This window comes from Ursus arctos, unplaced genomic scaffold (genome assembly GCF_023065955.2).
Source record: "Ursus arctos isolate Adak ecotype North America unplaced genomic scaffold, UrsArc2.0 scaffold_37, whole genome shotgun sequence".
Taxonomy (NCBI): Eukaryota; Metazoa; Chordata; class Mammalia; order Carnivora; family Ursidae; genus Ursus; species Ursus arctos.
Window position 1 is genome coordinate 6,421,921 of NW_026623053.1, and position 24,662 is coordinate 6,446,582.

Here is a 24,662-nt window from a genome sequence, read left to right on the forward strand (position 1 = left end):
GCCCCGCCCCTCACCCATTTAGCGTAGTTCCGCTGTCTCTGATTCAGGAAGCCGCCGGTTCTCCACTTACTCCTCCCAACTGGGAGCGACCGCCCCTCCTCGGTCCGGCGCTTTCTCCTCCCCTCCTGTCCCTCACGCACTTTCTCCCGCCCACCTGTCAATCACCGCGCTCAGCTGTCCAGTTAGCGGGCCAAGGGGGCGGGGCCGTCAGGGGCAACGCGTGACGTCTGCAGTCCGGCCGGGAAGCCAGGAGATGCATGACGAAGGAGGCGCGTGACGGAGGAGCGGTTGGCCAGCGCTGCGGCCTCCGTCGGTGTAAACAAGGCCTCGCGCCGCTGCAGGTCCGGCGACCGCTCCTGGCTGGTGGGTGGTCTCGCGCGGGGCAGTAACCGCCAGCTTCAGTGGGAGGGGCTTCTCGGCTTCCTCCCTGCCTCCCCCACTTGGCGTACACACCCCCGGCACACCACGTGGGCGTGAAGCGAGAAAGGAGGGGTTGTTAGGCCGAATTCTAACCTCATTGGTTGTCGCTGCTGCCGGCTTTCGCAAAGGAGCGCTTTGATTGGTCGGTAAGGGGGGCGTCGGGGGGTCTCAGAGCCCTAAGGCTTCTGATTGGTTAGATAAGATAAGCTAATGAGGCGCTTTCTTCCGCGAGGGTTTTGATTGGTCGGCCGGAGAGGTTACCTGGGAATTCACCCACCCACCCCTCCAGGGACTTTGATAGGTGAGTTTGAGGTAGAAAACTGAGAAATTCCTCTTCAAAGGATTCTCATTGGTGAGCTAGGGTAGCGCCCTAGGCTTCACTCTCTGATTTCTTTCGCTTCACAGGATTGGGGAAGGTTTGTGTTCCTGAAGCCTTGGGAGTTGTCACAGGCTACAGAGAAGGGATTTCAGTCCCTAGGAGGGGTAGCCCTCCTAGAGATAGCTCCCGCTTTATCTCGGGAGACCCTGGTGTTTCTAGAGCAGGCTTTGCTTTCACCAAACCCAAGGAGGTGACAGGAGGAGACCCTGCACAGGACCTAATGATGCTGTGACCAGAAGATGGGATCACGGAACAGCAGCAGTGCAGGAACTGGGTCCGGAGACCCCTCCGAGGGCTTGCCCCGAAGAGGGGCTAGCCTGCGTCGGAGCGAGGAAGAAGAAGAGGAGGATGAAGATGTGGATCTGGCCCAGGTACTGGCCTATCTCCTCCGCAGGTAACTTACCCTCCGATGTGTCCCCACCAGGGACCACCACAGTCCCTCCTTGATCCCAACTCCAGGAAGGGAAGTTATAGAAGATAGGGGATGGGATTAGCCCAGACCAGCTGTTCTGTTTGAGTTTCCCTTCTGGACACTCATGCCACTCAGCTTAATACCCAGGGGCCTCTCTAGCTAAGACTACACAAGTGTAATCTATTTCCCAAGTAAGTAAAAAAATAAAAACGTTACCCTGATGGAAAAGGCATGATGTAGGGGGTAAAGAGAAGAGCTGGGGAGGTGGGTGTTGAACTTTGGAGAATTTATCGACATGTGATATGAGACCATGTGGAAGTACTTGAAAAACAAGTTTAAATTAACCTAACTCTAACCCTGTTCTTGAGGAAAGTGACCACGATCCGTAATGACTGGAAAGGTGTGCCACTTGGCTCTGTTTCTCAGCTGTGGCTCCTTGGGGAGAAGACAAGCCTGGGGATCCCTTCAGAATACTGTGTTCTATGCTGGACTCCCCAGGCAGAGGCTCCGAAGGAAATGCTTTCAGAATTTTTGAGTCTCTAGGAGGTCACCTGAGTAGGTCTGTCGACCTCCATGGAATGTTGGGGTTCCCTACTCCTGCTGTTAGCGTGAAGATTCATTTCCTAACGTGTCTTATAGGAGACTGAAAATAACAGCCAAGGTCTAGTCAGCCTCCAACTTCAAAATGGGGACAGTATGAGGGTTTGAGTAGCAGGTGGTCTAAGAGCTGGGTAGCCATTGCCTCTGAATGTGGTTGGTTTGGGGAAGGGATCCTCCCTTTTATCATGGGCATCTCTCCACAGAGGCCAAGTGAGGTTGGTGCAGGGCGGAGGTGCAGCAAATTTACAACTCATCCAGGCCCTCTCGGACTCAGAGGAAGAGCATGACAGTGCCTGGGATGGTCGTCTCGGGGACCGATACAACCCACCTGGTAAGAGGAAAGGCAGACTGAGACCCTAACATCGGAAGACTTTCATTAGAAACCGTTTTTCTAAAATTTTTTTGCAAGAACCACAGGTTGAAAGAAGATGAGAATAATTCAAGGAATGAGGGAGTCTTTGCAGCCCCAGTCTGTTCAGCCACATCGGGTGGGCTGGAGCACAGTTCTGGGGCTGGAAGACCTAGGGTGGAACTTTTCCTTGGTACTCACAGTGGATGCAACCCCTGACACCCGGGAGCTGGAATGCAATGAGATCAAGACCCAAGTGGAATTGGCCACAGGGCGGCTGGGGCTTAGGCGGGCAACCCAGGAGCACACCTTTCCTCAGATGCTGCACCAGGTAGGCCTTTCCACCTCCAACCAGCCTGGCAGCAGGCCTCTCGAGGTAGCCAGAAGCTCTGCCTGCCCCCAAGGAGAGGGAAGTAAACCTTCCAAGGAAGCCTCATGTGCCAGAGCTGGAGAGTTCTTAGCCAGCCTGCATGAGAGTTTGGTGGGACTTACTAGTGTGTGTGGTGTCCATTTCTGTAGCAAGAGCAATATCTTCGGAAGAGGGGGCTTGGTGCGGCTGAAGTGGCCCTCTGTTTCTGCTAGCAATATTCCCCAATCCCTTCCTTTAGAGAGAACGGGGCCTCTGCCACCGGGGAAGCTTCTCCCTTGGAGAACGGTCTCGAATGATGTCTCAGTGAGTATGGGGCTTGGTGGAGAGACTCTTAAGGGCCAGATAGCTCTTATCCCCTAAACGTTGAAGGGACAGGTGTTAGAGGGTCCTCAGGGATATTAAAGTTAGGTCGAATGGGGTCTCCTTGAGAGGAGACAAACTGGAAAAAGTGTAGAAATTGAAAGGACGATTGAATGAATGAAAGAGAAGGGGTCGTACCCCAAGCCAAAAGGGGAGTCCGCCCTTGTACTCACAGCCAGCTCTGTTAGGACGCTGCTAACCGGGACGTTCCTCATCCTCAGCTCCCTTTCCCTTCACTTTCCCTCTGCTTTCCCAGCTTCTTGCCCAATGATCTGGGCTTCACCGATACCTACTCTCAGAAGGCTTTCTGCGGCATCTACAGCAAAGATGGTCAGATCTTCATGTCTGCTTGCCAAGGTACCACACCCTGGTCCCACGAAGTGCCCCGGAACAAGGAACATACCCCCTGACTGAGGCTAGAAAGCCCCAGACCCAGGGAATTCAGACTCTGGGTTAGGGATGCTTAGCCAGAACACGTTTCCCATGATCAAGGGAAGATTCCACAGATGTACAGAGGAAGCGAGGGCAGATCTAGAGAGGATGCAAGGAGGGGGTTCCCTAATTCTGCCCGATCCCCACTTACCCAGACCAGACGATCCGACTGTATGACTGCCGGTATGGCCGCTTTCATAAATTCAAGAGCATCAAGGCCCGGGACGTAGGCTGGAGCGTCCTGGATGTGGCCTTCACCCCTGATGGGAACCACTTCCTGTACTCCAGCTGGTCTGATTACAGTGAGTATGCCCCAGACTTCCACTGGCTCTCCAGCCCAGGACCCAAGGTCTCCAAATGCCCATGTCCTCTGTGCCCGGACTCCACGCCTTCTTCCGGGAAGTTCACCCCCAGGGTCTGACGTCCTTGCCCTTTGTTCCGTCTCCTGCCTCGCTTCACTTCCACCCTCCTTCCCCCAGCCCTGAAAGATCTCTCGTTTCTCTTGCCTCTCTTAGTTCATATCTGCAACATCTACGGGGAGGGAGACACGCACACTGCCCTGGACCTAAGGTACTGGCTTCCCTCCTTGGGCAGACTCATCAGAAGCTTCTCAAGGAAGGCTCTCCAGGAGCAAACCTCTTGAACCGGAAACTCCTGCTTAGAGGGAAAAGTTCACTGGTTGCAAGGGTCTCTGTGTGGATTCCTGGGAGGGAAGCACCCATCCTTGTCAGCCAGAGGACCAGGGTAAAATAGATGGTTGCAGAATTATTTCGGGGTTCTCACAGAGGTGATCCACATTCTGGGACATGTTGGCAGGACTTCTTTTTCCCCTCAGAAGTACGCCTTACAGCCCTCGTCAGATTCCGTGTAGATTAACAGAGGCTGAGGGAGGTCCACTTAACCCAGCTCCCTCTCTGCTCTTTTCAGGCCAGACGAGCGTCGCTTTGCAGTCTTTTCCATCGCTGTCTCCTCCGATGGACGGGAAGTGCTAGGAGGGTGAGTATGGGAGGGGATGTAGCCCATCTGTCGGTGAGCTAGGAGTTCTCCCGGAGACCAGCTGTGCTCTCATGGAGACTACTGCTCTGCTATCCAGGCAGCTATGGAGAACAGCCAGTGCTTTTCCAAGGTTAGCGTTTACGAGCTGTTTCACCTCTTGCTCACCGTTTCCCCGGCATGAGTTGGAAGGTCTCAAACCTCCTTGCAAAGATAGCTAATTTTTCTCCCACCTCCTGTGTAAAAAGAGACCAGGGCTTGCCCTTCGGCGGGACTTTGCGGCAGGGACTCTCCAGAGCATACGTAGCGCTGGTCCTCTCAGTTCTGGCTCCAGGACCCTCTGTATCCCTTCCCTTTCAGGGCCAATGATGGCTGCCTGTATGTCTTTGATCGAGAACAGAACCGGCGCACCCTTCAGGTATTGCTCCTGAGACTGAGAGCCTCTGCCTCCTGGTCTGTGGCCTATTAGAAGACCTAGAGAGAGAGGTCCTAGGTATTCTGGCTTCCTGCTTCCCTAGATTGAGTCCCATGAGGATGATGTGAATGCGGTGGCCTTTGCTGACATAAGCTCCCAGATCCTGTTCTCTGGGGGTGATGATGCCATCTGCAAAGTGTGGGATCGACGCACCATGCGGGAGGATGACCCCAAGCCTGTGGGTGCACTGGCTGGACACCAGGATGGCATCACCTTCATTGACAGCAAGGTGGGCAGGGAAGCAGACCTGTATGGCCAGGTTACAGTCTGTCCAGGAGCATGTCAAAGGGGACGGGTGTGGGAACTCCCCAAGGCTCCTTTTTGGTTCAGGTTTGCAAGAGCTGGAGTTTAGGGAAGGGGCTTAAGCCAAGAAACATGAGATCCTTCTGCATTCACCAGTCCTCAAGGAACAGGGCACAGCTTTCTGTAGAAGGAAAGACAGTTAAGCCAGGATAGAACAGGAGGCCCAGCCAGTGCCCTGGGCAAAGAAGGGGAAGCCTAGCCAGGGGGTGGGTTCTATGGTAGAAAACCAGTGGTGAGCTCTCCTGAATGAAGAGAAGAAAGAGGCAAGCTAAGTCAATGGACTGGCATTCTCACCCCTCACCTGGAGAAGCAGACCTAGACGGACAGACAGCAGAGTTTGCAAGCTCTGACACCTTGTTATCCATCCGGGGATTCACAGGGTGATGCCCGCTATCTCATCTCCAACTCCAAAGACCAGACCATCAAGCTCTGGGACATCCGACGCTTTTCCAGCCGGGAAGGCATGGAGGCCTCACGGCAGGCTGCCACACAGCAAAACTGGGACTACCGCTGGCAGCAGGTGCCCAAAAAAGGTGAGTGGAGAAGGTAGAACCTGAGATCTGGAGAGTAAAGAGTCAGGGGTGGCAGTTCAAGTATCTAACTCCTGGTAAGGCCCGGCATGGGCACAGTGGACGTGACTGTAGCCTGGGGCCCTTCCCCCCACCCCCCCTTGCCAGGCCTTAACTCTTTGTTTGTCAAACGGTGGGGAGAGGTGGGGGTTCCCAGGGCTGGCAGCTGGGGATCACTCAGAACCAACCAAGACTAAAGTATTCCAGTATCTTCACAACCAGCAGAGCTGTCCTGGTGAGTATTAGGTGGGGAGAGAGCCATCCATTGGGGGTTGAAAAGGTGGTCGTCGGTGAGCATCGATCTTTGCTTAGGACTGATCGTACAGCAGAGTCCAGGCTCCCTAACCAAGGGCTCTCCGTGCATCCCTGCCCAGCCTGGCGGAAACTGAAGCTCCCAGGGGACAGTTCCTTGATGACCTACCGGGGCCACGGGGTGCTGCACACCCTTATCCGCTGCCGCTTCTCCCCCACCCATAGCACCGGCCAGCAGTTCATCTACAGCGGCTGCTCTACGGGCAAAGTGGTCGGTAAGGATCGTGGGAAAACAGGGGGCCTTGGAAAGGCAGGAATGTTTCTTTGGCATTTCACCTGTAACCACCAGTGGCCACCTTAAAAATCCCAGTGGTAACTACATGTGAAATTTAATTTAGCTTGGAGCAGGTTAGGCTTCAACAGAGAAATAGAAAACCTTATATTCATCAGCATTTTAAATTAAGAAAGGGAACATAGAATTCTGGTCAGTAAATATAGTAGATTGCCAGAAATATCCTCAGTTCTGTTTTGTAGCCAGTCAAGGGAAAAAAGAGATTGCAGATGAAAGGTGCAGGGACAGGGGACAGGGACAAAAAGACAGCAGCTCGGAGTAAAGGACGTCAGCCACGAAAGCAGGAAGAGTGTACAGAAGGACCCCCAAACACACCCACAGCCGTCAGGAGCCTAAGCCAGTGCCGTACCAGGGAGGCACTCGGATAGAGCCCCACTCGGAGAGAGAGAAAGATGCAAGCCCGTCCGGTTGAGGAAGAGCAGATTCGGATGTCTACGCAGACAGCCCACTGCTCACTTTTGCTGTGCCTTCCATGTCTTGTGGGTTTCTTAGAACACTGCTGTAAAGAGCTTTAAAACCACATTGCATTTTCTGAAGCTGTGACCCTGTGACATTCAGCTAAGGGCCAGGGAGAGTCACCCAAGCTCCGCTAGACCACACACCCACGCCGAGGCAGGGAAAAGGGAAAAGAAACCGAGGCATTAGAGCATCAGCTGGTGTGGGCTTTGCTCCCCTGCGAAAGCGGGGCAGTTGCCCGAGAGGCAGGACGCAGTGTGGCTCAGGAACCGTGCGGGGCGCTTAGAAGGTACCCTGACCGCCCCTCTCCACTCTGGCCTTCCCCGGACAGTGTACGACCTCCTCAGCGGCCACATCGTGAAGAAGCTGACCAACCACAAGGCCTGTGTGCGGGACGTCAGTTGGCATCCCTTTGAGGAAAAGATCGTCAGCAGTTCGGTGAGGTTGCAAGGGTCGGGGGGTGGGGGGACCAGTGCGGTGGGGCAGCACCCCTGACTACTTGCCGCCTTCTGCCCCGCAGTGGGACGGGAACCTGCGTCTGTGGCAGTACCGCCAGGCTGAGTACTTCCAGGATGACCAGCCAGAGTCTGAGGAACCACGTAGTGCCCCTGTCCCCGTGCCCCACCCCTCTACAGCCTTTTCCTCACCCCAGTAGATCTGATCTCCAGCCCCGTACACGGGCGAGCCTCTGGCAAGCTCTCTGCCTCTTCCTGCCTTTCTCCCTTCTGGGAGGTCTCTGGGGGATCACTGGCATTGGATGGGGAGACACACAGGCGCAGGCTTTGGGGCCCTCGCTGAGCCCTGGAAGATCCTCCCCAAGGGGCAGAGTGGTCTCCTCGTGTGCTCACACCAGCTGGCTTGGCTCTCTATCTCTGGCCAGAGTCCAGCAGGACTGCCATTATCTGAGGTGTGGCCCTTGTCAGCAGGAGAACTGTCCCGAGTGTTTTTAATCATGTGTGGATGTTAAGTGTTAGCTTCTAGAGTAGATGCCTGGGGTCAGGTCTGAACTGAGCTGTCAGCCGGGCCCATTGCCCTGGCCTTTGTGTTGAGGATTAGACTGGCCAATCAGAAGGCCAGGCATCCTGGCCATTCTTCCAGAGGTCCTGAAGGCTAGAGCTCTAGCCTTTTTGGGGAGGGTGGGACGAGTAAGGCGTGTCCTCAGCACCCTCCTGGGGTGGGAATGATGTTTTCTCCCTCTCTGTCTGGGTCTTCCGGGTGGGACAGGCTGTGGTGTGAGAGGCTCCATGTGGCCCCACACAGGGCAGGCCCTCCCTTCCCAGACTGTTCCATCATGCTGGAGGCCAGCAGCTTCAAGGAGGGCTGTTGAAGTAGGACTCCTTCGTCCTCTCACTGGCTTTGGCTCCCTCAATAAATTCTCTGTGGGAACCTGGCTCAGTGTCTGTCTCTGTCTCCCTCTTTTTCTTATCTGAGGTCTTTTATCCTCTCACTTCAAGAAAGTAGTTTTGACAAAGTCTTCAGATATGCTTCTCTATGGGAAAAAATACCCCTTTGATGCCCCCAAGATGAAGAGAAATACCAAAATCATTTGTTAACTGGGCTCTGCAACAGACAGCTCCCTCACTGAACTCAGAAACTTGCAGCAAGTAGAAATTGAGATAGCAGGAAGTAAGCGTGTTTTAGATTAGAGCCTGGAACACCCACATTTGGCCTTGGAGCTGGTCCCGTCTAGGAGAAGAAGTAGCCCAGAGCCAGAGAGAGCCTGGTGGGCACTGATGCTGGGCCCCATATTCACAGCCACGGTTTGTACAGGTGAGGAAGTGGCAGCATGCACAGGTCAGGGGACATGCCCCAGAGCAAAGCCATGGTATGGTCAGGAGGGGAGTTGGTTGGGCTTCTCACCCAGCTCTGATCGATCTGTCCCCGTGACATTTCATTATCCCTAACTCAATTTTCAACCTAGGATGCACACCTCCAGGGGCTCTCAAAGACACAGCCGGGGGTAAAAGGGACACCTGTTTCACAGCAAAACAGGTAGTTGTGAAAGAGTAGATTGTCCGGCTGCCCAGCCTACGTGTGTTCTCTTTCCTCTGACTGCTCTGCCTCATGGGAAACTATCATGCCAGTCTCCCTTCCCATCAGCCCGCCTCATTCCCCTTCTGCCTTTAACCCAGGGATGCCGCCTGTCTCACCCAGAACCTCCAGGGTGCCAAAATTAGAAGCAAATTAAAATTATCAGTATCCTCAAAGCCTCCTTTATATATTTTTTAAGATTTTTATTTATTTATTTGTCAGAGAGAGCACAAGCAGGGGGTGAAGCAGGGAAGGGGAGAAGCAGACTCCTTGCTGGGCAAGGAGCCCGATGCAGGACTCGGTCCCAGGATCCTGGGATCATGACCTGAGCCAAAGGCAGACACTTAACTGACTGAGCCACCCAGGCGTTCCTCAAAGCCTCCTTTAATCAAGGCCGCAACGACCACCCGTTCTTCTCATTAAGAGATGCATTTCCAATACAATTTGTGTTTATTATTAATTATCACAATGTGTGAAATCTTTGCTATACTAATTATACATTTTGTACTACTAACAATTACTATGAGAACTCTATCCAGAAGAAAAATCTTTTAACTTCTAGGGCCTTATGATCACAGGAAATAATTAAAAAGTAAGTTTCAGGGACTCCTGGGTGGCTCAGTCAATTAAGCGGCCAACTTTGGTTTTGGCTCAGGTCGTGATCTCCCAGGGAGTCTGCTTGGGATTCTCTCCCTCTTCCTCTGCCCCTCTCCCTGCTTGTGTGCTAAGATAAATGGGTAAATCGTTAGAAAAAAAATTAAGTCAAATTATATACATTTTTTTGGCAGAGAAGTGTGATCGATAAAAGACTTTCAGGCATAAAAACATAGTAGGATAAATTCCTTGGGGGAAGTCTAATAGAAATATAATTTCTGACTATTAAGATCTTGTCACAAAAAAAAAAACAAAAAACAAACAAAAAAAGATCTTGTCACATGTTTTTTAAATGGAAAATGGAAAGATATATAATCACTGTAGTGTTTAGATTCCATTTGGTATATTTAAAAGAATGAGAGAGAGAGAGAGAGAGAGAGAGAGAGAGATAATGCATTGGAAATCATGTCCTGTGCAACTATTTAAAATTACAATGAAAAATTTTTTGTTGGGGACCTGGGTGGCTCAGTCGGTTGAGTTTCTGCCTTCGGCTCGGGTCATGATCCCAGGGTCCTGGGATCCTGGGGTCCTGGGATCCAGCCTGCTCAGCAGGGAGTCTGCTTCTCCCTCTCCCTCTGCCCTTCCCCTCACTCATGCTCACTCTCTCTCTCTCTCAAATAAATGAATACAATCTTCAAAAGATTTTTTTGTCAACCTAAGAATGTGGAAGTTTCTATAGGTCTTCCTGTTAGGGTCCGTGAACACGAGCTATGTGAAGTACGGGCTTTAGGACCCGGAAGGAATCTAACTGATGAACCCATCTTGATCAGTTTCTGGATGTGGGCACTGAGGACCAAGGAGGACTAGTGGACCTTCCCAGAGTCACACAGCTCAGAACCTAGGTGTTCTAGGTGCTCATTCCTTTCACTATTTCGTGGGCCTCCACTGTGCTCTGAAATGCCACTACCAGTTCTGAGGAATGAGGAAGGATGACAAAAAACGATCTCAGAACAGTTATTAAATAGCAGGGATATCCCTTGGGCAGGTTACTCTCCTTGTGGCTTCTTGTGGCTCCAGCCCTGGGGGTCAGGCTGGGAGGCCAATGTGGGATTTAGGACCCAGGGTAACTGGTTGGAGGACACAACCTAAGGTTTTGATGGGCTCTAAGCTGGGGATTTTCCTTGTAGGGTCTCCCCCACTCCCAGCCTAATCTTGGGGGTCCTGAAAGTCCAGCCTGGGCCACTACCATCTCTCATACAGTACACCTTCCACAGGACACGTGAATTTCATCTGTTGGCCGTCATGATAACCATACCAAAGAATGGTCCCATCTTAGATCTGTTGTCTTGTGCATTGCATAACCACCATGGTTTACGTAGGGCTGGACTAGCCACTCAGAGTCCCTCACACCAGACAGGGGCTGGGGCTGGGGCAAGCCTTAGGGTCATGGTCATGGTGCATAAAGGCTACCCCAGCTGGTGTGCCTCCCCAGCCTGACGTGGACATGGTGCCGTGCACAGCCGTCTTATGCATCTTGCAGCAGTGGGCTCTTGTGCTCAGAATTTAGGAGAGGGGTGGACCACACTGATGATGAGGCAGACACAGATTTTTTTTTTTTTTTTAATGATTTCCAAGGTTTGGTTAGTTTGAATCTTCATGACCCCTGATTTCCCTGCGGAGCACACATGGTGATGTTGGGGTGGGGTGGCGGGCACTGGCTGACCAGACAGACGGGCAGACCCAGAGAGGCTGTGGACAAAACACTGAACAGCAGGCCTGGCCCTCCGACAAGAACTAGAACGTGGTTGGAGCTGAGGACACAGGGCTCACAGGAAGGACACAGGCCACTGTCAGGACACACATCCAAAGCTAGGACCCTGCTGACGTGGCAGCCCTCCGCCCTGGCCCCTTACTGCCCCCCGCCCCTCTCCCCCGCCTGCCAGCTGCCAACAGGGCTCTGCCCTGTGTCTGCCACACCTGTCACTGCCTGTCCTTGTCCAGGGGGGGCCCCATCAGCCCCTCCTCAGCTGCCCAGCAGAGCAAACGGTTAGTGGGGAGGGGAGGGAACATGGAGCGGGGGCCGGCGGTGGGGGCAGGGCTGGGGGCCCGAACCCAGGCACTGCTGGGCTGCCTGGTCAGGGTGCTCCTCTGGGTGGCCTCTGCCTTGCTGTACTTTGGAAGTGAACAGACCGCCCGCCTCCTGGGCAGCCCCTGCTTACGGCGCCTCTACCATGCCTGGTTGGCAGCAGTGGTCATCTTTGGGCCCCTTCTGCAGTTCCATGTCAACCCTCGGACTATCTTCGCCAGCCACGGCAACTTCTTCAACATGTGAGTCCCCAGGAGGCTGTGGGCGCCGGCTCCCTGCGCTCTGCGATCCCAGCTCCCTCATCCGGGCTTCTGTCCTCCTGCCAGTCTGGAGGCTAAAAATAGGCTAGGAGGTTGAGGAGAAATTGGGAGGAGGGGGAGGGGAAGAGAGTCGTGGGGTCCAGGGGAAATCAGGAGCAGGGCTGAAGAGGAAATATGGCTCCTAGAAGGCTGAGTGGGCCTCCAAGGAGACAGCAAAGTTTAAGTGGATGCGGAGGAGGGGGGAGGAAACAGAACCAGTGATGATATGCAGGACGGGGGACAGGGCACTGATGGGAACATAGATGGGGTGGAAGATGGGGCAGAGGGGGTCTCAGTAGCTAGCCTCCCTTCTTCTGTGTCCACAGAAAGTTTGTGAATTCGGCATGGGGCTGGACATGCACCTTCCTGGGGGGCTTCGTGCTGCTGGTGGTGTTCCTGGCTACGCGCCGTGTGGCAGTGACCGCCCGGCACCTGAGCCGGCTGGTGGTGGGGGCGGCAGTGTGGCGGGGGGCCGGCCGGGCCTTCCTGCTCATCGAGGACCTGACTGGCTCCTGCTTCGAGCCTCTGCCCCAGGGCCTGCTGCTCCACGAGCTTCCTGACCGCCGCAGCTGCCTGGCAGCCGGCCACCAGTGGCGGGGCTACACGGTCTCCTCCCACACCTTCCTGCTCACCTTCTGCTGCCTGCTCATGGCCGAGGAAGCCGCAGTGTTCGCCAAGTATCTGGCCCACGGGCTGCCAGCCGGGGCCCCCCTGCGCCTCGTCTTCCTGCTCAACGTGCTGCTGCTGGGCCTCTGGAACTTCTTGCTGCTCTGTACCGTCATCTATTTCCACCAGTACACCCACAAGGTGGTGGGTGCCGCAGTGGGCACCTTTGCCTGGTATCTCACCTATGGCAGCTGGTATCATCAGCCCTGGTCTCCAGGGAGCCCGGGCCACGGTCTCTTCCCTCGGCCCCACCCCAGCCGCAAGCATAACTGAAAGAAATAAAGGCAAATCAGGCCTAGCTCGGGCTCTGCTTGTCATTTGGTTGGGGTACTCAGAAAGGGTGGGAAGCGTAAGAAGGGAGTCAGGCAGTCTCTCGCGAGTTCCTCAGCCATTCCTTGCCATTAGCGACCTTGAACGTCCTTCCTTGTGCTTGCTCTCCTCCTCTGTCCTTTCAAGTCTCCCAGTCCTTGCAGACTTCAAGCTCTCTGGAGGGCTTGGATGTCAAGGAATGGCAATGCTAGGGCAGGGTGCCCTTAGGTAGGGGCAGCGTTCCCGCTGAACAGGGGCTTTGTCTCCAGCCTGGTTGATTTGTTTCTTCTGCCTCCTTCACCGAATCCCCCCTTCCGCCTTCCTTAAGGGCCTGCCTGTCTGGGCATATTTACTTAGCAGGTATTTATGGAGCCAAGCATAGTTCCATGCCTTGTGAATAAGAAAGACAGGGTTTGTGCTGTTTGGGGCTGAAGGGTTAACGGGGGAGGCAGATGATAAACTCACAAATAACAGCAAACACTCTCTTGGGCTTACTACGCGTCAGGCAGAGTTCTAAGTGTCTCTGAGCTCTTCATATAAACCAAGACATTTAGTCCTCATAACAACAACACTATCAGGTGGGTTTGGTAGTGTTCCTATTGTACAGTTGTGAAAATTGAGGCACAGAGGTTAAGTGACTTGTTCACAGCTAGTAGATATCAAAGCCAGGATTATAAACCCAGGCAACAGGGGTCCATTGTCTGTGCTCAAACCGAGAACCAGCAGCTACAGCCCTCCTGTGGCCAGATTTTGTGTGGCCTGAGAGTTAAGAAAGATTTTTACATTTTAAATGATTGGGGGAAAAAAAAAAGAATATATCATGGTATGTGAGAATTACACAGAATTCAAATTCTAGTGTCCACAGATAAAGTTTTATTGGAACCTAGCCCTGCTAGCCTAAAATATTTACTATCTGGCCTTTTAGAGAAAAACTTTGCCAACCCCTGGTCTACACACACTATCCCCCCCCCCCCCCCCCCAAATAAACTGGCTAATATCAGAGAGCTTCAGTGCTATGAATGTACTAAAACAGGCTGGTTTGTAAATAGAGACTTGTCGGGGAGGTACTTTATAAAGGATCATGGAGAGAGTTCCCTCTGGAGAGCCATTTGAGCTGAGGGCAGGGAAAGGGTATGTCAGGCAAAGGGACCTGAGGCAAGAGTGACTGACACCTGACACAACGGGTTTAAGCAACAATGGGAGGTCCAGCTATTGGCAAGTGTAAAGAAAGGGGAAAAGCCCAGGAAAGTGAAGTTGGGGCAGAACAGGTGCCAGGCAGGCCAGGCAAGCCTTCTGGGCCAGGAAAGCCCTTTAGATTTCATTCTAAGGTCAACAGGAAAGTGAGAAAGAGCTTTAAGCCAGAGAGAGGTCTGTGTGGAGAGTATAGAGGGGTGTAGGGTCAGGAGGGAGCTGACCCGGGTTTGGGTTGAAGTGATGACAGCGTCTGAATGTCAACGCAATGGCCAGACGATGTCCGTGGAGCCAGAGCTAGGGAAGAGAGGCCAGAAAAGATGGAAGAGCGCCACGTAAGGCTTATCACCGTCCCAGGCCAAGCGGGGACAGGAGAGAACCAGAGTCCAGAGGCAGGGAGGTGGGAGGCGGGCACTGGCTGGGTGGCCGACCTATGGGCTCCGGGAGGCGGGGAGGGGGGCCCGCGGTGCGTGCCGAGGCGAGGCGTGGAAAGAAGTGTGTGTGGTGAGGGTAGTGGCAGTAGGCTGGGGGACCAAAGGCGGGAAGTGAGGAGGCGGGGAGGGAGGGGCTGGGCTGGGTCTGGCCGCCCGGCGGAGGAAACAGTGGCAGCACTCCTCTCGGCCTCCAGGGGGAGCCCGGCCGCGGTTGCCGCTTTCCGCCCGCTCCTCTCCGGGCCTGGCCCCGCCCCCTCCAGTACCTCCGCTCCCGGACTACCCAGGAAGGCCGTGCGGCTGGCGAGCGCTGCTTTCGCTTTCCCTTCCCCGTGCACACTCCGCTTTTGGTGCGGCGCTAGGTCCCCCACCCCGGCCATGGCCACGCTCAGGGTCCAGCCTGAAGCCCAAGCCAAGGTGAGCGCTGCGGGTTCGAGGAAGGGCCCATTAGGGAGGCGTGACTCCGAAAGGCTGCAGGCGTCCGTGACCCGCCCCCCAGCCCCCGTCGCGAGTCGGGGTCGCGGTGGATCGGAGCCCGTGTGAGCCTCAGTGCTAGGTGCACCTGTGCTCTGGCCGGGGGAGACAGGCGAGGTCCGCCTGCCGGGAGAGGCCAGGCGGTCGAGGTTCAGCGGGGTGCGGTGAAGCGGAGAGCTGGCGTGCAGGGAAAGTCCGCTGGCGTGGGGCCCCGGGCCACACACAGGCAGGGTGCCGGAGCTGCCTGCCACCTCATGGCCTTTCCCACGGGAGGGCCCCTGGCCCACTCCACAGCGTACGCTGTCCCTGCCCCAGTCGCAGAGGCTCTTACACCCCTCCTTGTACAGCCCAGGAGACCCGAGGGATCTGTTCTCACTTGGATCATTTGCCCTTCACCGCCAGCAATGTTCTCATCCCCCACATCCAGACCCAGGGTCTTCACCCTCCCCAACCCCACGGGATGCAGTCCACCTTACCCCAGGTCAGGCCCTACACAACGCTAAGGGAACGGTCCTCATATGAACTGGCTGTAAAGCCAGGTGTGTGAAGGGCTGCCTGTGTCCCACAGGTGGATGTGTTCCGGGAAGACCTGTGTACCAAGGTAAGACCTGCCCCAGCAGCACCCCACCCCTACCTAACTCCCACTGCTCAACCCTTCCTTGCTGGGCAGTGTCAGCCCTGCTGCACTGCCCGGAACAGCCTTTGATTCTGACCCCCATCTTCCCCCATCCCCACCTCACACACAGACAGAAAACCTGCTGGGGAGCTACTTCCCCAAGAAGATTTCTGAGTTGGATGCATTTTTAAAGGTACTGGGGGCTGCAGAAAGCTAGAGAGTAGGGGTCGAGGGGGGAGTCTGGGGAGCCATGAGAGCGAGGTGAGAGGGATGCCCTTGCCTCCAGCCCTCCTCCCACCCTGCACCAGGAGCCGGCTCTCAACGAAGCCAACCTGAGCAATCTGAAGGCCCCGCTGGACATCCCGGTGCCTGATCCAGTCAAGGAGAAAGAGAAAGAGGAACGAAAGAAACAGCAGGAGGCAAGCTGGGAAGAGCTGGGAGGAGGGACCCAACCATGGGAAAAATCAACCTTAGGCCTGACTCCCAAGAGCCCCTCTCTCCCTGCAGAAGGAAGACAAAGATGAAAAGAAGAAAGGGGAAGACGAAGACAAAGGTACCACCATGAAGAGACTTGAGTCTCACCTCCCAGGAGCTCTTCCCTAGGGATTCCTCTTCCCTACCCTCACACAGTCCCAGCCTGGTGACTGACCTGTTACCCACTACCTAGGTCCTCCCTGTGGCCCAGTGAATTGCAATGAGAAGATTGTAGTCCTCCTCCAGCGTCTAAAGCCTGAGATCAAGGATGTCATTGAGCAGCTCAACCTGGTGAGCCCTCCCACTTCCACCCCCAGGCTTCAGATCTAACCCTTTGTCCTCCTTGGTCCCTGCCAGGTAGGGCTTAGCAGCGGCCAGGTCTTAGCAGGAGAGAACAGAGCAAATGACGCCAGAAATGTAGGCCCTGGGACTTAGGACAGACTTGGCACACGTCCCCTGACCGTGGGCAGGGAAGCAGAGGACAGGAACCTGGGAATTCGGTTGGGAGCTGATATGGCTTTGATGCCTTTCCCTCCTCCCAGGTCACCACCTGGTTGCAGCTGCAGATACCGCGGATTGAGGATGGGAACAATTTTGGAGTGGCTGTCCAGGTGAGAGCACTCCCCCACTCCTCTGCCCTCCTTGCTGCTCCAGTCCCTGCTGCTCTCCACTTTCCCCCTTGCATTCTCTCCCCAGGAGAAGGTGTTTGAGCTGATGACCACCCTTCACACCAAGCTGGAAGGCTTCCACACTCAAATCTCCAAGTGAGTGACTGCCCACTTGCACGTGCACGCACACCCTGCCTTTGCCTTGGACAGGGGCCTGGGCTCCCTCTTCCTTCTCCCACTCCATACCCTTCTACTTCCTACAGGTATTTCTCTGAGCGGGGCGATGCTGTGACCAAAGCAGCCAAGCAGCCCCACGTGGTAGGTGAGGCGCAAGTCAGGGTGCATGGTGGGGGAAGGACCATCTGAAGTCAGGCCTGACCCAGGTCTCCCACAGGGTGATTATCGGCAGCTGGTGCACGAGCTGGATGAGGCAGAGTACCGGGACATCCGGTTGATGGTCATGGAGATCCGCAACGCTTACGTGAGGAAGGGGGGGGCAGCTTTCCCAGGCCACCTACTCCCCGACCCTGCAGGCTGGGGGTGAAGGGTCACAGAGCTTAGCCTCTCCATAAGGCTAGAAATGGGGCACAGGCGCCACCGGGGGCCTGTGGCTGATCCCCACTCTTCTCTGGCCCTGTAGGCTGTGTTATATGACATCATCTTGAAGAATTTCGAGAAGCTCAAGAAGCCCAGGGGAGAAACAAAAGGAATGATCTATTGAGAGCCTCCTCTCATTCTGTAATGGGTCCAGCAGAGACCATCCTGTCTTTTACAGAGGACTCCAGACTTTCCCCAACTTCAGCCTGTTGAGGTTTCTCCCTCCCCTTGCCTCCCAGGCACAATAAACAGTCATACCATTGTCCTTCAACCCAAGTCTCTTTATTGGATCCTAACCATTCCCCTCCCACCCACCCAGCCCTGGCTCAGGTATTTCCATGGGTGGGACCAACCCATTGGGTGATTTGGGTGTTCAGCTGCTGGTTGGTCCAGTCCTGTCGGATGTCGTCAAGGTGGCAGTCAAAGTCCACAAGATGCTGGTGGGCCCGGCCCTCCAGCAGAGCTCCCACCATCTGCCGTGACTCTTCCCAGTCCCTCCACATCACTCTGAAATAATAACCCCCGTGGAGGTCAAACTCAGCAGGCAGTGGGCCCAGACACTTGGCAGAGGTTAGCGTCTAGAGAAGGACCCTTGGGGCAAGATCAAGGACAGAGGAGGCCCAGAAGCTGTGGGCTTCCAAGAATTGGTGGAGGGAGTGGGGCACTCACAAGTTCTTGTCCTTGGGGACCCAACGGAGACCATGGTTTTCCAGGACGATGACGGGGGGCACATGAGGCTGAGGCACCAGTTTCTGATTATCCAACTGTGTGGACAAGGAAGGGCTGGTGAGGGTTTCAAGGATCCCCTGTCCTACTTTCTCACCAGCTCCCCACCCTGAAATCCAAACCTCACCATAATAAGGACTGCTCCAGGGAAGAATTCTGCAATCCGCCCAGCGATTTTCAAGGCCAGGGGCCCAGCACTGTGTAGAGGGAAGATGAGAGGAGTGAGGAGCTGACCATGGTAGACCCTGTCCATCTGAGCTGGACCTCCCAGGTCTCCTAAATGATGCCACAGCAGTGGCCTTTCCCTGTAGGGGGTCTAGGGGGTTAGGCCTGCTTGAAGCTTCATACACAACTGCTTAATGCTTGAGTGCAGTGGAAAACAGGTGCTCAGACTACTGGTCAAGGTGGAGATCAAAGGTGGTCTTTCGGGAGGGTAATTTGGCATAACCACCCAAATATAAACAGTATGTTATACATATGTTGACCCAGAAATTCTACTCATAAAGAATTTACAGATAACTGGACAGTGTCTGTATTAACAAAAAAGGGGAAACGATCTCAATGTTTAAGGCATTACATAAATCATGGTACATCCATACTCATACTATAGAGCTGTTAGAATAAGGTAAATCTTGGTGTAGAGATGGAAAGATGGCACATATTTACTAAGTGAGGAGAGAAAAGCAAATTACAAAACTGTCTATAATTTGATTCAGATACATGATTAATATGTAAACAGATAACTTTTTCTGTACATAAGGAAATTTCTTTTTTCCCCCAGAGTTGCTGGTTGGGCATCCTCTGTGTTCTTTCAGCACTTGGCGGGGGTCACCTCAGTTACAACCAGGTGTCAGCTTGTTATTGATACACAACTATGCTCCCCACCCCCATCACAGCTCCTCCAGGGAGCTCCTTCATATTTCTATACTCCAGTACCCAGCCTAGTGCCTGGTGGATATAGTCCCAGTTCCTAAGCCACCTGACGAAGGAAAGACGGAAGGAATGACCAAGAGTTCTCTTGATCCCCCATCCCATAACCCTTAGCCTTCTGCCTCTGGCCACTCCACTCACCTCTGGTCGTCCAGAGCTGCATTGGCATGATAGTACCCAGCCACTACCAGACCGGCCTGCGCGCCCCACACATCCACCTGCCGTGGGAAAGGGGCCATCAGAAACTCAATCGTGCCGCCCGCCCTGTAGGTGCTCACTGCTGCCGATAGGCCGGGGATGGGCTTGGGCTAGGGGTGTTAGGGGGTTTCGCGGTGGTCGGTGGGTGTCCAGCGGCGGCACCTGGTTGAGGGCGACCTCCAGCATGACGGACAGGGCCAGGTGGCTGTGGAACAGGGGCACACAGTCGGTGAGACACAGACATTCTCCCGACCGCGGCGCGGGCGCCAGCAATAGCCCGTTGACGGCGGCGTGCGGGTACCGGGCGGCGTGCAGGCACATCTTCACGTAGGCCCGGGCCGAGATCTCCACCTCCCCCATGGCGAGCCGGGCCCCAGCTCGCGTCCGCGAAGCTCCCCCCCCGGCGCCTTCCTTCGCCCTTCCCTCTGCCCCCTCACTTAGATTCGGCAGTGACGCTGACTCGGCTCGAAGGCAGCCCGCCGGCTCCGGGGGACCTCGGTCCCGGCGCCGGGCCCCCACCTGGCCCAGAACGCGCACGGTCCGGATTGCATGCTGCAGCGCCGAGCTCCGCCTCCACCCGCCCCCCAGCGGGCGGTCGCAGATCCTAGCGGGTCTGGGGAACTCCCGGCCGGCTGCGGGAGGCTGCACCCGCTTCTGGAGTCCCGCCCACGTGGTGCTCTTTGATAGGCTTAAAGGTTCTTATTTTGCCCAATCATCGGCCGCGCCCAAACCTTGCCCCGCCTTTGTCTCCCGCGAACTGGAAAGAACCCACAATTGAAAACTAAAGAGAACTGCCCGCAAGCTGATTGGCTAGGCTACTCGACTTCGCCCCAGGATTGCAGGATGGCTTCGTCTGATACCTGTGCCGCCCGCCCCCGCAGGCCCAGCAAAGCCAGCAGGGTGGAGAGCGCGCCCCGTGTCGGGTGTCCCAGAGCGCTCATCTCCGAACCTGGGCACGAAGCGGACTGCCCTGCTTCTACTATGGAATGACTGGATTTGTACTCTAGGCCAGCTCCGTCACTGTTGAGCCCTCTTACCCTTGCCACTACAGGATATCTGGCCCTTGGTTTCCCTAATGTAGTCTCTGCAGAAATAAAGGCAGCAATTGGCTGAAGGAGGGGGAAAGAGGACAAAAAAAATGTATAAACCCTTCCTTCCCTTAATGTCCTGCGGTATAATTTCCTTCAACATAATGCCTTGAGGGCGTTTTTTTCCCCTGTCAGCTCTTGAGAAGGAGTCCCACCATTCACCTATAATTCTCCCAGGGAAACCTCACTCCCTCTCCAGGCTTGCACTGAGCTGATGGTGAATGTTGTTCTTTCTTCTCTCCCTGATCTCAGCCCCAAAGCTTTTTACTTGCTCAGCTTTCAGTCCAAAGCCTAATTATTCCTATAAGGGGTCTTTGCAAATGCCACTTCTTCCAGGAAGCACTCACGAGCCCCCCAGATGTTTGAAATAATCTTGTGAAATTCCCAAACACAGGCTATCTATATGGCTGTCAGGACATGTCACAATTTCCACCCTGTTCTTTAGGATGACTTCTTAAGAACAGGATGGGTTTCCCATTCATCTTTGGCATCATGGCATCCCCTCTCTTTCCTGCCACCACATTCACATTCAGTGTCTGGACATAGGTGGCAATCAAAAAATGCCTTCTGAATGAATGACACACACCAGAGGTAATTCACACAAAACATAGGTCATTTGTTGTTGTTATCATTATTATTATTATTTTATTTTTTTGGCCCTCGACTAGTACATAGATGGCTTCTCTTCACCCTTTGGGTTGATAATTTTCTCTAAGTTGCTGCTGATGATATGATAAAGCTCAGCCTGGAAGAAGGCCAGAAGGGTGGCAGTCAGGTTCTTGGCTTCTCCCCTGTCCCCCTCAACCATCTCCCCTAGGGGCTTACTCCACACTCACATAGAAGGCCCTCAGGTCCAGCACCATGGCCCTGAGCTCCCCATAGGCTGCCTCATCTCGCTCATGCACCAGGGCCCGGTAATCCATCTGGGATGTGGGAGGCAAAGCTGAGTCAGCCCCATGGGAGGTTGGGACATTAATCTGGTTTCCTCATATAGGGAATAGGTAACTTGAGGATGAGCCCCGTCTCAGCACCAAGAAATGGAATCCCACAGGATCAAGCAGAGAAAGGGGTCAAGGTTTTTGAAGCCCAGATCAGTTTTTCTAGCCAATGCTCTTGGCTTAATATTTTCCACATTGGGAAAGTCAGAAAACATACAAGGAAGACCTCTAGGCCCTCTTCCTTGCCCCCGCCCAGCCAGCCTCAGCTAAAAGCCTGGTGACTATCTACTCACTACATGAGTCTCCTTAGAGGCCTTGGCCACAGCATCCCCGCGTTCTGAGAAGTACCTGCCAAAAACAAGGGGATAAACCCAGGAACAGGTAGTGAAAGAGAGATACTCCCTCAGACCCTTCCCAGAGAACCCCCCCCCCCCGTCCCCATCATCCTGATGGGACTGTCTAGCTTTGGGATTCCCAAAGAAATGTCCCTGCAGCTCCCCACCCCCCGTGCCGGCCCTCCAGCTGCCCTCACTTGGAAATGGTTGTCTGGAAGGCTTCTACTTTGGTCTTGACTGCATTTACCCTCTCCAGCACCTTCTCCTGTGATTAAAAAAAGAAGAAGAAAAAGAGATGGGAGGCAAAAAAACACTTCATCTCCTCCTCCCTTCACCCACCATCTTCCTCCTCCTCCCAGGTCATGTCTAGTTCCTATCTCTCACTCCCCAAGCCTCTCCGTGCTCTCAATGTCTTCATACACCCTTTTCTTACCTGGATTGCCACCCCAAAGTCATTTCCATCCTCAATCTTGGGGATCAGGTGCTGTATCCATGTGATCACCTAAATTAAGATCATGTAGGAATCATTCGACAAACTTACTGGGTTTTTCCTTTTACTGCCACTTCCTAATAATACATTTAATTGAGGACTTATCACATGCCAGACAATGTGCTGTATGTATATTTCATTTAATCTTCAAAGCAGTTTTTCCAGATACATATTCTTACTGTACCCTCTCAATAGAAGAAAAAACTGAGTCACAGAGTGTCCAAGAAACTTACTTAAGGTGATCAGTGAGGTAAGTGATAGAGTCAGGATCTGAGCCCAACCAGTCTCTAGGGCCCAAGCTCTTAAACCACTCCCAACAGCACAACACCTGCACTATGTACCTGGTACAGAGGTGGGTTCTGACACTGTGGAGGGGGATACAGCACTGTCTCTGATTACAGGGACACCACTGTGATATCAGAAGTCTAGCAGAATGAGAACACAAGTTATCTAACCCCAAAGTACAGAGAAAGTTTCCTGTGTCCGAAATAGGTCCTTGAATGAAGGACTTGCATCTCTGAAGGAGAGTAGGGCCGGGCCTGGCTTGTCTTCTCCCAGTTCCCAGGCTTACCAGAATGCATTTTTCTTTGAGAGTCCAGACTTCTGGCTTAACCAGGGCAAGTAGGGCGAGAACCTTCTCATTTCCAGGGAGAAAGCCACACTTGGGAACTGTGAAAAAGAAGGCATTCAGGCCCCTTCTCATCCAGCAGGCAATGTGACTTTTCCTCTTCCCCAGCCACCCCTTCCTCTCTTACCTTCTTTCTTTTCCTGCTTATCCGTTTCCATCTAAGGTAAAAAGGGGGACAGAAGCTTTACAAAAGTCTTGGAGGTTGGAGGGCCATCATCTCCACCTAGTTTAAGGTCTGAGCCCTGCACCCCGAGTGCCTCACCTCATCATCCTTGGGTGGGGGGTCTGGGATGGGGATGTCCAGTGGGGCCCGGAGAGAGGTCAGGTCAGCCACGTTGAGGGAGTCCTCCTGCACAGAGCTCACTGTCAGCAGCTGCCCTACCTAGTCCCCTCATTCTGAGTCACAGCCTTCCCTCCACACAGTCCACCCAACCTTCTGCCTAGACTCAGGCCTCATGCCATCCTAACGTTTCCAGTCCACCACTCGTAACTGTTCTCTGCATGCTGAGCCCAGTTGTTAACTAGAGGGGGTGGGTGGAGAGGAGAGAGGCCGTGGGATGGGGGGGCAGGGGCCCATACCACTCACTTGCAAGAGCTGATTCAGGTGTATGATTTTCTGTGGCAAGAAACTGTAGAGGAACTCCTCCGCCTGTGGGTTACATTGCAGGGGTGGGGCATCTCAGAAGACGCTCCAGAGGTGTCTGAGAAGTAGGACTGGAAGAGCCCTTGTAAATCATTGACTCCAATACTTACAAATAAGGAAACTGAAGCCACGACAAGTGAAGGGACTTGCCCAAGCTGGGAGGTGGCAGAACCAAGGTTAGGACTTTGGGGCCACAGCTTTTCCCCCCACACCAAAAGAAGGGAGAGGAAGCAGCAGAGTGGAGAGAATATTAAGAGGAGTCAAATTAAAGGTTGAGATCAGTAATTAGGAGCCTTCGGTGAAGGTTTGATAAGGGAAGTAGGGCCCAGGGTGGGTTTGGGGGTCACTCTGAGAGGTTGCAGCCCTCAAGTACTGGTCTAAGATTCTGGTCAAATCGCTTGAATCTAGAAGACTTACCTCCTGGAAAAGATTTTGCCTGAAGACATCCACCTGCACAGAGAGCAGTACCCGGATGTCGGTTAAGGGTCTCAGTTGTCAAGAGTAAGATCCCACCCACAAAGGGATACCCTCCAACTTGGCTCAGGCCTTTCCTACCACAAGCCAGATTTCCCTGGAAGCTCAGGCTCAGTGCAGAGACTGGCCAAGAGCGCAGGAATCTGGGAATGCCCCGGCAGAAGTGAAAGCACTAAGGAGAGGTTGGGGGAGTTCTCTGGCACGGCCTTGGTCCCCTGGAGTACCCAGCCTGGCTTCCAGCCAGGAGGGCTCCCCGGCCCTTTCTTGGCCTCCCGATCCCCCATTACCTGTTTGCGGGCTTCCCCGCTCAGGCGCACCCCACAAGGTTTGGCCATGCTGCTCCAGTTGCAAGATCTCCGGTCCCCCGGCTCGCCGCCTGGCCTTTCGCTTTCACTCCCCACGTCCAGGCCCGCCCCCCTCAGCCCCGCCCCCTTCCTTCTTTTCCCCCTCCCTCTGGCAGGCGGCAAACCTTAGGCAGCCCCTCAGTCATTCTCGGCCTGCTGTGACTAGTAGAGGCGGTGCGGACTCGGTCACAAGCCCAGGGGCTGTCCGAGGGAGGGGCTACGATAAAAGCGGGACCGCGGCAACCGTACGGGGGCAGTCCCTCGGAGAAGGGGGGGGGGGGGCTTCCAGGGAGGGGTCCGGGCGGTCCCGGGAAAGTCCAGGGTTGGGGTGGGAGGGGTAGGAGAGTAGGAAAGCGGGTGTTCAGTGGTGGGGCTCCCCCTAGAAGGCTCGACTGCAGGGAGGGACCCGAGAGGGATCAGAGTGGAAGTGGGAGGGAGGGCCGCGGGCTGAGAAGGACTAGTAGGAATATGGAAAGGAGCAGTCTCGGGGAATCCCTCCGGGAGGGCGCCCTGCCTTCAAGACCGACTAGGGAAGGGGCAGGACTCGCTTGAGTGGGGCCCAGAACGGCCAAAGCTGAGTCCCGGCAGAGTGGGGTTTCCCCAGTGGGGACCGGAGCAAGGCAGACTGATCTAAATAGAGAAGGATTTGAGGGAAATAAGGTAACCCGTGCCTACGGCCACCCGGAAAGGGGCGGAACCAGCCTTGAGAAAGGCGGGGAAGAGCGCCAGATCGGAGTTTAAGGCCCTGATGCTCTGGGGGAGGAGCCAGG

The 24,662-nt window shown here is 54.5% G+C and overlaps 5 protein-coding genes across 14 annotated transcripts; 3 read left to right on the forward strand and 2 right to left on the reverse strand.

Moving 5' to 3' along the window:
• Positions 1–211: 211 nt before the first annotated feature.
• On the forward strand, positions 212–8,112 carry DCAF11 (DDB1 and CUL4 associated factor 11). 9 transcript variants are annotated; one of them, XM_048213737.2, is made up of 16 exons: positions 212–341; positions 653–721; positions 826–1,193; positions 2,015–2,142; positions 2,364–2,491; positions 2,769–2,833; positions 3,147–3,247; positions 3,478–3,624; positions 3,838–3,892; positions 4,250–4,318; positions 4,676–4,733; positions 4,834–5,019; positions 5,473–5,626; positions 6,037–6,189; positions 7,054–7,160; positions 7,243–8,112. In XM_048213737.2, the coding sequence occupies exons 3-16, from the start codon at positions 1,039–1,041 to the stop codon at positions 7,375–7,377; spliced, it is 1,641 nt and encodes a 546-aa protein (XP_048069694.1). In that variant the 5' UTR covers positions 212–341; positions 653–721; positions 826–1,038; the 3' UTR covers positions 7,378–8,112. The 9 variants fall into 9 exon arrangements, with proteins under 9 accessions (XP_048069694.1, XP_026342304.2, XP_048069716.1 ...); XM_044379570.3 differs by having other exon boundaries at positions 233–566; XM_048213832.2 differs by having other exon boundaries at positions 258–566; positions 826–1,170.
• Positions 8,113–11,388: 3,276 nt separating this feature from the next.
• FITM1 (fat storage inducing transmembrane protein 1) lies at positions 11,389–12,696 on the forward strand. Its single transcript, XM_026486426.4, has 2 exons — positions 11,389–11,675; positions 12,059–12,696. Exons 1-2 carry the CDS (start codon positions 11,416–11,418, stop codon positions 12,669–12,671), a joined length of 873 nt encoding a protein of 290 aa, XP_026342211.2. The 5' UTR covers positions 11,389–11,415; the 3' UTR covers positions 12,672–12,696.
• Positions 12,697–14,541: 1,845 nt separating this feature from the next.
• PSME1 (proteasome activator subunit 1) lies at positions 14,542–17,369 on the forward strand. The gene is made up of 11 exons (XM_026486571.4): positions 14,542–14,746; positions 15,372–15,404; positions 15,550–15,612; positions 15,728–15,838; positions 15,927–15,972; positions 16,087–16,184; positions 16,436–16,504; positions 16,590–16,657; positions 16,765–16,819; positions 16,896–16,982; positions 17,142–17,369. The coding sequence occupies exons 1-11, from the start codon at positions 14,708–14,710 to the stop codon at positions 17,220–17,222; spliced, it is 750 nt and encodes a 249-aa protein (XP_026342356.1). The 5' UTR covers positions 14,542–14,707; the 3' UTR covers positions 17,223–17,369.
• On the reverse strand, positions 17,359–19,589 carry EMC9 (ER membrane protein complex subunit 9). 2 transcript variants are annotated; one of them, XM_044379589.3, is made up of 6 exons: positions 19,472–19,589; positions 19,115–19,157; positions 18,896–18,972; positions 17,952–18,021; positions 17,768–17,862; positions 17,359–17,605 (listed from the first exon to the last, which is right to left on the reverse strand). In XM_044379589.3, exons 1-6 carry the CDS (start codon positions 19,501–19,503, stop codon positions 17,425–17,427), a joined length of 498 nt encoding a protein of 165 aa, XP_044235524.1. In that variant the 5' UTR covers positions 19,504–19,589; the 3' UTR covers positions 17,359–17,424. The 2 variants fall into 2 exon arrangements, with proteins under 2 accessions (XP_044235524.1, XP_026342358.1); XM_026486573.4 differs by having other exon boundaries at positions 19,115–19,574.
• Positions 19,590–20,655: 1,066 nt separating this feature from the next.
• Positions 20,656–24,337, reverse strand: PSME2 (proteasome activator subunit 2). Its single transcript, XM_026486391.4, has 11 exons — positions 23,836–24,337; positions 23,492–23,524; positions 23,018–23,080; positions 22,694–22,780; positions 22,559–22,589; positions 22,375–22,472; positions 21,747–21,815; positions 21,511–21,578; positions 21,272–21,326; positions 20,877–20,963; positions 20,656–20,785 (listed from the first exon to the last, which is right to left on the reverse strand). Exons 1-11 carry the CDS (start codon positions 23,881–23,883, stop codon positions 20,705–20,707), a joined length of 720 nt encoding a protein of 239 aa, XP_026342176.1. The 5' UTR covers positions 23,884–24,337; the 3' UTR covers positions 20,656–20,704.
• Between the last annotated feature and the right edge of the window lie 325 nt (positions 24,338–24,662).

What these genes read in the sequence shown, in the direction of transcription:
- PSME1 (XM_026486571.4), top strand. Translation starts at nt 14,708, where the DNA reads ATGGCCACGCTCAGGGTCCAGCCTGAAGCCCAAGCCAAG. An exon ending in AGTTGGATGCATTTTTAAAG is followed by an intron (nt 15,613 to 15,727) that starts GTACTGGGGGCT and finishes ACCCTGCACCAG; the next exon opens with GAGCCGGCTCTCAACGAAGC. An exon ending in TTCCACACTCAAATCTCCAA is followed by an intron (nt 16,658 to 16,764) that starts GTGAGTGACTGC and finishes TACTTCCTACAG; the next exon opens with GTATTTCTCTGAGCGGGGCG.
- PSME2 (XM_026486391.4), bottom strand. Translation starts at nt 23,883, where the DNA reads ATGGCCAAACCTTGTGGGGTGCGCCTGAGCGGGGAAGCCCGCAAACAG. An exon ending in ACCTGAATCAGCTCTTGCAA is followed by an intron (nt 22,781 to 23,017) that starts GTGAGTGGTATG and finishes AGCTCTGTGCAG; the next exon opens with GAGGACTCCCTCAACGTGGC. An exon ending in CCTCTAAGGAGACTCATGTA is followed by an intron (nt 20,964 to 21,271) that starts GTGAGTAGATAG and finishes CCCACATCCCAG; the next exon opens with ATGGATTACCGGGCCCTGGT.
- FITM1 (XM_026486426.4), top strand. Translation starts at nt 11,416, where the DNA reads ATGGAGCGGGGGCCGGCGGTGGGGGCAGGGCTGGGGGCCCGAACCCAG. An exon ending in CACGGCAACTTCTTCAACAT is followed by an intron (nt 11,676 to 12,058) that starts GTGAGTCCCCAG and finishes CTGTGTCCACAG; the next exon opens with AAAGTTTGTGAATTCGGCAT.
- EMC9 (XM_026486573.4), bottom strand. Translation starts at nt 19,312, where the DNA reads ATGGGGGAGGTGGAGATCTCGGCCCGGGCCTACGTGAAGATGTGCCTG. An exon ending in GCAGCTCTGGACGACCAGAG is followed by an intron (nt 18,022 to 18,895) that starts GTGAGTGGAGTG and finishes CCCTCTACACAG; the next exon opens with TGCTGGGCCCCTGGCCTTGA. An exon ending in GTCCCCAAGGACAAGAACTT is followed by an intron (nt 17,606 to 17,767) that starts GTGAGTGCCCCA and finishes TTATTATTTCAG; the next exon opens with AGTGATGTGGAGGGACTGGG.
- DCAF11 (XM_026486519.4), top strand. Translation starts at nt 258, where the DNA reads ATGACGAAGGAGGCGCGTGACGGAGGAGCGGTTGGCCAGCGCTGCGGC. An exon ending in TTCCTCAGATGCTGCACCAG is followed by an intron (nt 2,492 to 2,768) that starts GTAGGCCTTTCC and finishes CCCTTCCTTTAG; the next exon opens with AGAGAACGGGGCCTCTGCCA. An exon ending in TCACCTTCATTGACAGCAAG is followed by an intron (nt 5,020 to 5,472) that starts GTGGGCAGGGAA and finishes GGGGATTCACAG; the next exon opens with GGTGATGCCCGCTATCTCAT.